This window comes from Lupinus angustifolius, chromosome LG02, assembly GCF_001865875.1.
Source record: "Lupinus angustifolius cultivar Tanjil chromosome LG02, LupAngTanjil_v1.0, whole genome shotgun sequence".
Taxonomy (NCBI): domain Eukaryota; kingdom Viridiplantae; phylum Streptophyta; class Magnoliopsida; order Fabales; family Fabaceae; genus Lupinus; species Lupinus angustifolius.
This window is the reverse complement of record NC_032010.1, coordinates 21,468,060-21,479,366: the sequence shown is the minus strand read 5'-3', so window position 1 is coordinate 21,479,366 and position 11,307 is coordinate 21,468,060. Positions and strand designations below refer to the sequence as shown.

The following is an 11,307-nucleotide window of genomic DNA, read 5'->3' as shown; positions in this document are numbered from 1 at the left end:
CAAAATCAAATCAAAACCAAAATATGTTTACTCATTATTTGTGCATTGACATATTCATATGCATCATTCTATTAGGCAATTTCTTGTGGTTCGACATAACCCTATATTATATTGAATCTTGAAAGAAGTGTAAATTGTAAAATAGTAAAGTGTTATCAATAAATTTATTTGTTGAAACACCTTTTAATATACAAAAGTGATGAACCTAACTTACTAACTTTTATTTATTGTTATTTACATTCCGCAATTTATTTATTCTTTAATACCAATCTTCATTAAGAAAGAAGTTTGGTCTGTTAATAAAAGAAACCCTAAAGGGAGTAAATAAATAAATGTCACTTTACTTTATTATTCTTTTGTTCTTTATTTATTTATTTGTTTCTAACAACTAACTATTCATCACTTTTGTACATTAGAATACCATTAAACCGGTGTTAGAATTTATTCCACAAAACCGAGATGGTATTCAAAGTACTTAATAATTATGTAATAGGGGATTGCTTCGATACCATTGTACCGGGTTTAGAATTTATTCTAACAAAGTCGAGATGAGACAAATAATGAATAACTTATTCACATGATTATTAGAAGTAAGTTGTAACTGGAATGTTCTTGAAACCATTATACCGGTGTTGGATTGGACACATGTCATAAATTTTATCATATCTTTGAAGGTGAGATATGGATTCAATACTAGCCTATTTAATAAAAAATTAGTAAACATATTCGAATAAAGTATGTTCTATATTGTTAGTATAAAAAACTTTACACCAAAGGTGAATAGATTTCAAAATCATAAAAGTTAGTCATTATTGTTAATTTTATTAAGCAACTAGCAAGTTACCCATGCATTTGCACGGGACAATATTTTTTTGTTGCATGTTTCAGAACAAATATAACATATACATTTATATGGTTAAGAACGCATATTACTTGTACATTCAAATGGTTAAAAATATACATATTACATGTTACCCATGCATTCATACTGTTAAGAACAATAACCCGTGCATTTTAATGATTAAAAGCACATATGTTATCCGTATAATAGCATTGCTAATAACCCTAAAAATTACATAAGAGGTACTCAAGCTCTATGAATTTTTGGGCTTTAGGAGTCTGGCATGATTGGACTAGTCCACTTTTGCATCTCTAATCCTATTTCATAAATTTTATTTTTTACATATATAATGAAAGTTGGATTTACTATGTATACACTGATAATATAAGTGTTTTTACATTGTGAGCAAATCATTTATCATTCATATGTTAACTACCATTACATATTCAATAAAAGTAAAATAAATCAATAATAAATGATATATTGTTAGTATAAAAAACTTTACACCAAAGTTGAATAGATTTTAAAATCATAAAAGTTAGTCATTATTGTTAATTTTATTAAGCAACTAGCAAGTTACCCATGCATTTGCACGACACAATATTTTTTTGCTGCATGTTTCAGAACAAATATAACATGTACATTTATATGGTTAAGAACGCATATTACTTGTACATTCAAATGGTTAAAAATATACATATTACATGTTACCCATGCATTCATACTATTAAGAACAATAACCCGTGCATTTTAATGATTAAAAGCACATATGTTATCCGTATAATAGCATTGTTAAGAACACACATATTATCCGTGCATTCACATAGTTAAAACATACATGTCACTCGTACATTCACATTGTTAAGAACGTGTTACTCGTATTACCAATGCAAATACAATTTTATAAAATGATTAAATGTTATTATTATTACATTATTATATGTTGTTATTAAATAATATATTAGGTAATGAATAATTGATAAGTGTATACTTTATTCTGAGTGGAATGATGTACATCAAGAAAGTGGAATGTTTTAGGAGATAAAATTTTCGCTGAGATTATGACATGTGTCATGGAATGATATATACACTGATTCTATATATCTTTACATTGTGCACATAGATATTTTGCTAAAAAAATATATAATTTTCTCTTAATAAATGATGGGGAAAAGAAATGTTTGATACATGGTGAGGTATTAGTTTTGTGAAATCAGGTGTTGACACGTAAGAAAAGAAGACAATATTTTGTTTATTTAATAATAAAAAATGGAACTTTTGTCACAAGTATATTTTGTTTTATAAATGGTGGAATGAAGGGACACGTGTTATGTATTGAGTGAGGGAAAGAATGATCGGAAAAATATTCATTATCCTTGTGACATATAACTAAAAATGAACGGAACATCATTTTCATAGTTAATAGAATATGTACCAAGTTCCCAAACTAACGTACCATCTAAGTGGTTGTGTGTAGGATACTTAACCAAGTATCTACCACCTGTAGTATCTACCACCTTTAGAAACACATCACGAATTACACATAATAATGATTAATATAATATTAGTGGGTCTGAATCATCTCTCTTAAAAATAATTTAAAATCCAAACTATTATAAATTTGATTGGAAAATGTCATAAATTTTATCATATATCTGAAGGTGAGATATGGATTCAATACTAGCCTATTTGATAAAAAATTAGTAAACATATTCGAATAAAGTATGTTCTATAAAAGGTGGAATGAAGGGGTCACAAATATATTTTATTTTATAAAAGGGGGAATGAAGGGACACCTGTTATGTATTGAGTGAGGGAAAGAATGATCGGAAAAATATTCATTATCCTTGTGACATATAACTAAAAATGAACGGAACATCATTTTCATAGTTAATAGAATATGTACCAAGTTCCCAAACTAATGTACCATCTAAGTGGTTTTGTGTAGGATACTTAACCAAGTATCTACCACCTTTAGAAACACATCACGAATTACACATCATAATGATTAATATAATATTAGTGGGTCAGAATCATCTCTCTTAAAAATAATTTAAAATCCAAACTATTAAAAATTTGATTGGACACATGTCATAAATTTTATCATATCTCTGAAGGTGAGATATGGATTCAATACTAGCCTATTTGATAAAAAATTAGTAAACATATTCGAATAAAGTATGTTCTATAAAAGGTGGAATGAAGGGTCACAAGTATATTTAATTGTATAAAAGGTGGAATGAAGGGCCACGTGTTATGTATTGAGTGAGGGAAAGAATGATCGGAAAAATATTCATTATCCTTGTGACATATAACTAAAAATGAATGGAACATCATTTTCATAATGAATAGAATATGTACCAAGTTCCCAAACTAATGTACCATCTAAGTGGTTTTGTGTAGGATACTTAACCAAGTATCTATCTCCTTTAGAAACACATCACGAATTACACATAATAATGATTAATATAATATTAGTGGGTCTGAATCACCTCTCTTAAAAATAATTTAAAATCCAAACTATTAAAAATTTGATTGGACACATGTTATAAATTTTATCATATCTCTGAAGGTGAGATATGGATTCAATACTAGCCTGTTTGATAAAAAATTAGTAGACATATTCGAATAAAGTATGTTCTATAAAAGGTGGAATGAAGGGGTCACAAGTATATTTTGTTTTTTAAAAGGTGGAATGAAGGGACACGTGTTATGTATTGAGTGAGGGAAAGAATGATCGGAAAAATATTCATTATCCTTGTGACATATAACTAAAAATGAACGGAACATCATTTTCATAGTTAATAGAATATGTACCAAGTTCCCAAACTAATGTACCATCTAAGTGGTTTTGTGTAGGATACTTAACCAAGTATCTATCACCTATAGAAACACATCACGAATTACACATAATAATGATTAAATATAATATTAGTGGGTCTGAATCATCTCTCTTAAAAATAATTTAAAGTCCAAACTATTAAAAATTTGATTGGACACATGTCATAAATTTTATCATATCTCTGTAGGTGAGATATGGATTCAATACTAGCCTATTTGATAAAAAATTAGTAGACATATTCGAATAAAGTATGTTCTATAAAAGGTGGAATGAAGGGGTCACAAATATATTTTATTTTATAAAAGGGGGAATGAAGGGACACCTGTTATGTATTGAGTGAGGGAAAGAATGATCGGAAAAATATTCATTATCCTTGTGACATATAACTAAAAATGAACGGAACATCATTTTCATAGTTAATAGAATATGTACCAAGTTCCCAAACTAATGTACCATCTAAGTTGTTTTGTGTAGGATACTTAACCAAGTATCTACCACCTATAGAAACACATCACGAATTACACATAATAATGATTAATATAATATTAGTGGGTCTGAATCATCTCTCTTAAAAATAATTTAAAGTCCAAACTATTAAAAATTTGATTGGACACATGTCATAAATTTTATCATATCTCTGAAGGTGAGATATGGATTCAATACTAGCCTATTTGATAAAAAATTAGTAAACATATTCGAATAAAGTATGTTCTAGTATAAAGAGATAAATTATATTTTTACAACCGCTAAAATTATGACATGTGTCATATTTAATTATTTTTTATACAAATATTTCTAAAATTAAACAAAATAATACACATGGCATAATTTTATTGGTTGGAGGAGATATATTATCTCGTGGTATGAGGAAATATTTTATTCTTTACCACTATTGTATTGCATGTTAATTATATTAAACAATAATTAAAATGGTCAAAAGGGAATTAAAATTGACATGCATGTGATTTTTTTCTTCTTATTTTAAAAACAACAATTCAAAATTAAACTTTGTATTTGTTTGATACATGGAACATGGTCAGTGATTGTAACATTGTAATAATTTAATTATATAATTTCAAATAATAGTACATATATATTTATAAAAATATTATAGTACATAACGTGATTCAATCAGAAAACATCATAGTACATAACGTGATTCAATCAGAAAACATCATAGTAGCAGTAGTTGAGATTTGAGAACGTGAATGCTGTCGTGTCGTGGATATGAAAATGCCCACTGGCAACTATTACATAACCTGCACCCTAGGCCTTGTCTTCAAGTGAAAACTCCATAAGCTTTAGTTTTATTATTTATAGTTTTAGACACGTTAACCTGGTGCTAATTATAATGATATCTCACCAACGCTCATGTAAAAACCCATATGCAACAATGATGTATTCTCTACACTGTTTTGTTTAACTAGTTTAGTGACTTTGACACTAGTTTCCTCACTTTCTATACTCTATTACCTAACTTGTTTCCACTCTTTCTATATTCTTTTTATCTAACTACTTTTGTGACTTTCTATATTCTTTTATGTAACTAGTTTCTCTTTTTACCTAATTTCTTGATTTACTATACTCTTTTAGTTATTATAAATTGTTAATATTTTATTAATTATCAATATAGATATTTTTTACTACATTTTCTTTTCTCTTTCCTCAATCCTATACAAATTATACATCTAGAATAATATCATTTATCTGTTAAAATGTAATAATAGTGAGCAAGAAGCATAAACTTGAATCCCAACTGTCCTATCATCTCATTTATGCTCAGGTTTGCGGGACAGACAGCTCCCTCTCCGGACTCAAGAGGGATACATATGATATTATGAGTGTTAAATATATATACTGGTAGTATAAAGATTTATATATATGTATTTTATCATTTACTATTCATTTAGATTATTTTTTTTGAAAAGTAACAATAATTAAATATCAATGACGAATGATATATTGACAGTATATAAAACTCATACACGGTTGATATATACATATTTTTTTATTATATTATTATTATATACCATATTTTTTTATTATATTATTATTATATACTGCAGCAATGATTCCTTAAATATACTCTATAATACATTATTATACATTGCTTTATAAAGACCATGATGCACACCTACTTGCAATCACAGCATGTTATTAATAGTTTAATATCGCAGTAGTTATTCTACCACTCACGTTATATTCACGATATGTGGGACCGGTTGAATTGCCATAGTGTATTTATAGGTGTGCTTCAAGTACTCAAATAATGTGAAGTTCATTAAGCATAATACAGATTCCATAGTTCAAACAGCAAAAATATGGAATCTCAGAGTGAGGAGCATGATTCTGGTAAATTGCTTCGAGCTCAATCCCATATATGGAATCATATTTTCAGCTTTATAACCTCTATGTCTCTTAAATGTGCTGTTGACTTAGGCATACCAGATGTCATACATAACTATGGTAAACCTATGCCATTGTCAAAACTCATCACATCACTATCAATTCACCCATCCAAAACCAGCTTCATCTACCGTTTGATGCGAATCTTGATTCATTCTGGCTTCTTTTCTGAACAAAATATCACTAAGCAGAATGAGCTAGAAGTGGAGTATGTTCTAAGTGATGCATCAATACTACTGCTCAAGGATAATCCTTTTAGTGTAACACCTTTCTTACAAGTTATTCTTGACCCAATTCTGACAAAGCCATGGTATCATTTGTCTACTTGGTTAAAAAATGATGATCCTACACCATTTGAAAAGGCACATGGGATGATGTTTTGGGATTATGCTGGCCATGATCCAAATCTTAACCACTTATTCAATGATGCCATGGCAAGTGATGCTCGATTTGTTACTAGTGTATTGATTGAGAAGTACAAGGAGGTATTTCAGGGATTCAAATCATTGGTTGATGTTGGTGGAGGCACAGGAGCTGTGACAAAAGCAATTGCTAGTTCATTCCCACAGTTGGAGTGTGTTGTATTTGATCTTCCACATGTTATTACTGGCTTGCAAGGAAGTGATAACCTTAAATATGTTGGAGGAAACATGTTTGAGGCAATTCCTCCAACCGATGCCATTTTGTTGAAGGTAAACTTAACGTTGTCATGATTTATAGTATTATATCGCTAGACTTTCACTTCAACACATGTCATGCTTTAAAGAGTAAGTTGCTTTGATTATTTGACACTTGCCTATGCTCATCCTAAACAATGATCTCTTGATATTTGAATGTGTAGTTTATACAAGGTGATTTTACAAAGAATGGAATGAACTAATAGAAAAACAAATGCTTTATTAATTTCCTTTTACTTGTATTAATATATTTTGATCACTTTTACATTGAATAACAATGCAGTGGATACTACATGATTGGAATGATGAGGAATGTGTGAACATATTGAAGAAATGCAGAGAGGCAATCACGAGCAAAGGCAAACATGAGCGGAGGGTGATTATCATAGAAATGGTGATATCTGAGAATGAGAAGAGAGATAATAAATCAATTGAAACACAACTTTTCTTTGACATGGAAATGATGGTGTTGGTAAGTGGAAAAGAAAGAAATGAGAAAGAATGGGCAAAATTGATCTTCTCTGCTGGTTTTAGTCACTACAAGATAACTCCAATTTTGGGTTTAAGGTCTGTTATTGATATATATCCATAATAGCTTTGTTGTTCTATCTGAGCCCAATATCTCCACAAGTACTGCATACAAGTGGAAGATAATTACTAATCTGCATACTAAATTATATTATGAAATTGTGGGATGCAACAACTTCTACAAGTTTTCATATTTATATTTGCTTTGAATAATTTAGGCTTGGATGGAGTCTCAAAACCATGTAATTCAAGTATTATTTAGGTGGTACTTGATACTTTATTAGAATTATTGAAAATACTGAAGTTTCTTTTCTGGTAGTTTGTTATTTTCTTTCCCAATTTCTTAGTCTCTGTTAGGGTTTCAACCCAAACAATCTTCATGCCAAATCTTAGCATCATCAAGCATAAATTTTGGTTGACAGATAACCACAATTCAAACCCTGGTGTTAAGGATGTATTGTTAATACAATAACAAGAAACAAGAAAATTTCTTGTTATTGTATTGAATTTATGAGGAGCAATAACAAATAATGCAGTAACTAAGAACACACAAGGGACACCAGAATTTTAACGTGGAAAACCTTCCCAATGTGAGAAGTAAACACCACGGGCACAAGTCAATCAATCAAACTCCACTATGATCAATATAGTAATACAAGAGTGTCTCTAAAATACAACACAAAACATGCTCAATAATACAGCATACAATAGAGCAACAAGCTTGAAAATGAGAACACAAAGTTGCAAAAAAACCAGAAAAATAGCTACTGTTTTGACTCTTTTTTTACCACCTCAGATGACTTCTCACTGATCCAACGGTTCAAAATGAAGCACCAAAAGCTGTGAACCTGCTGTCCAAATTTCAGCCCGATCCAACAGTGAACGAAGACATAGTCGCATATCTCCTACAACTACTATGAGTTCCTACGGGTTGAGTTCTTTCAACTTCTCTCTCACTTTTCTATTGCCTATTTTTGCCTAAACTAATTGCACACTCTTACCTCATCTGACCCCTATCAGTTAGATTAAGTGGGACAAGTGAGTTTTGCCTAATTGAATCTTTCTCCACATAGTAAGGGAGCTCAAACCCAACAAATCTCCCCCTCATAACTATGTGCAGAGAATCACCAAACTAACGATCTCACAAAAAGTTTCAAACTTCCACCTTCATAAGGCCTTAATCATCATATCAGTACCATTATCATCTGTATCAACCTTAGCCAATTCCAACAACCTAGCATCCAAAGTATCATGTATCCAATGATACCTCACATCAATGTGTTTGGATCTAGAATGAAAAGTTGATTTTTTCCCGAGATGAATTGCAATTTTACTATCACAAAATAACAAGTATTTGTCTTGGACAAAACCAAGCTCCTGCAAGAATTTCTTCACCAAAAGCAACTCCTTGCATGCTTTAATAATGACAATGAACTCTGCCTCAGTAGTGGACAATGCAACATACTTTTGCAACCTAGATTGCCATGTCACAGCTCCTCTTACAAACTTAATCAAGTAACCTGAAGTGGACTTTCTGGAATCAATGTCTCCAGCCATATCAGAATCAGTATAGCCCACAAAAGTAGGTTTATCACCTCCAAAACAAATCCTCAAACTAGTAGTACCACAAAGATACCTCAAAATCTATTTCACAATATTCTAATGCTCTATACTTAGATTTGGCAGATATCTACTCTAACTGTACCAACAACATATGCAGTATCTGGTCCTGTATGCACTATTACAGTATCTGTAGCACAAGAAAATAAGCATAAAAAAGTAGAAAAGGGAAAAGTTTACTCATTATTTCCCAAATGGAAAAAAAAATTGTTATGGAGTTTCTCACCCATGTAGCAACTTAGTATCAAAGATAGTATCAGCTTTTAATATTCATCCACTTGTATATTTGATTAATTGAATTATCATGAATGATATGTCGACCAAACATACAACTATTAAAACTAAGCATACTATGATATGAAGTATTCTTCTAAGAATACTCAACGTACAATTTACATATTCTGCTGCATTTTTTGTATTTTTCTTTTTTTGCAAGTTTTAATTAACCGTTTTGGCAGTTGGTAGTTGTTTAGATAGCTATAAATAACAATTGCAACTGTTTTAGAGAACTCATTCCATTTTCACGGAATTAACATTCTTCTTATAATATCTTAATCTCTCAATTCAATAACACATCTTGAAATTCTTTCTATATGTATCATATTTGGTTTTTCCTTGGCCACAAACACACTTCAATGGCAGAATCTACTAGGAGTCAAGCTTCTTTAAGAGAAGTGGAAGAAATGTTGAAAAGTAGAATGTCTGCCAAGATTGACTCCAAGATGATGGAGCTTGTTGGTTCTATTCAGATATCTCTAAGTGAATCACTAAAATTGACGATGGAAGAATTGCTGAAGCGTAACAACGATGGCATGGAAGATTCTGCAAGCTCTAAGTTTGGTCCTCAAGGTGAGCAACATAGCAATTCACACTATTCTTGTGGAACTAGGTTGTCAAGAATAGAATTTCCTCGTTTTAATGGAGATAAGGTGAATAAGTGGGTTTATCACTGTGAAACGTACTTTTTGATTGATGCCACACTTGATGAATTCAAGGTGAAATTGGCCAAATTGGAGTTAGTATGTAAAAATCTTGATCAAAAGATTTGGGGAGGTTTATGATGATCCTATGGTTGAACTCATGAATCTAAGACAAAAAGCTACTATGGTTGAGTATCATGAAGAATTCGATGCAATAATCACAAGACCGGAGTTGCCTAAAGAGTATGTTCTAAGTTATTTCTTGGGAGGGCTGAAACAAGATGTTCAAATGATGGTGAGAATTTTTCAACCTCAATCTATTAGGAAGGCTCTCACATTAGCTAAGCTCCATGAGTCTGCTAACAATCAAACACCCATGGTGCAATATCTTGCTAAGATTAATAGGCTTGTTCCTATTACAAAACCTAGTCTTCTTCCAAAGTCTGCTACGGGGTGTTGAAGCAAAAAGAGAATCTTTGAAGCTTAAGAACAGACTTAATAAAAGTTTGACTCCAACCTATATGAATGAGAAAATGGGAAAATGATTATGTTATTTTTATGATACTCCATGCACACTATAGCATAGTTTGTCTCATAAAATGCTTCAATTACATGTAATGGAAGTGGAGGACAATGATAGAGATGACTATGTTGAGTGGGAACCTAAGTCTGCAAGACATGAATATGGTGAACCACATATTTTTGTCAATGCTCTCACATGCATACCAAGTTTTAGAACTATGAGGGTTATAGGTCATTATCACAAAAAACCCTTGCACATTTTGATAGACAGTGGAAGCACTCATAATTTTTTGGGATATCCAAAAAACTAAGGTAATTATATGTAAGGTTGAACAATTAGAACCTTTAATGGTCAATGTTGTTGATGGAAATAAGTTGCAAATATCAATTGTGGTGAGGAATTTTTCTTGGACTATACAACACACCACTTTTACTTCAGATATGATGCTAATTCTCTTAGGGTGTTGTGATGCAGTGTTGGGAGTTGAGTGGTTGGTGACATTAGGAGACATCACTTGGAATTTTGACAAATTGACTATGGATTTTAATATCCATGTTAGAAGGCATGTGCTTAGAGGTTCCACCACAAATGGTGTTAAAACAATCAAGAAGCAATAATTAGATAAGGTTTTGGCAGTTGGTGTTCAATTGTCCATGCTACAAGAATGCACCAAGGAAGGAGGATTGTTACAATCTCTTACTACTCATGCAGAGCAGCTACAAATACCATTACAACTTACTCAAGCAATTGATAAGTTCACTGGAATTTTTGCAGAAACTTCTCAATTGCCACCTATGAGAATGGGACACAACCACACAATTCCACTTATCCAGGGGAGCAATCCAATCAATTAGAGGTCGTATAGATATGCTAAGCACCAAAAAGACATTATTGATAAGTTGGTTCAAGAGATGTTAGATTCTAGTATCATTCAAAATAGTAGCAGCCCA

The 11,307-nt window shown here is 31.1% G+C and overlaps 1 protein-coding gene across 2 annotated transcripts; it reads left to right on the top strand.

The window, feature by feature from the left end:
* On the top strand, positions 5,961 to 10,599 carry LOC109339247 (trans-resveratrol di-O-methyltransferase-like). 2 transcript variants are annotated; one of them, XM_019576670.1, is made up of 3 exons: positions 5,961 to 6,781; positions 7,050 to 7,368; positions 10,588 to 10,599. In XM_019576670.1, the coding sequence occupies exons 1-2, from the start codon at positions 6,005 to 6,007 to the stop codon at positions 7,356 to 7,358; spliced, it is 1,086 nt and encodes a 361-aa protein (XP_019432215.1). In that variant the 5' UTR covers positions 5,961 to 6,004; the 3' UTR covers positions 7,359 to 7,368; positions 10,588 to 10,599. The 2 variants fall into 2 exon arrangements, with proteins under 2 accessions (XP_019432215.1, XP_019432207.1); XM_019576662.1 differs by lacking the exon at positions 10,588 to 10,599 and having other exon boundaries at positions 7,050 to 7,609.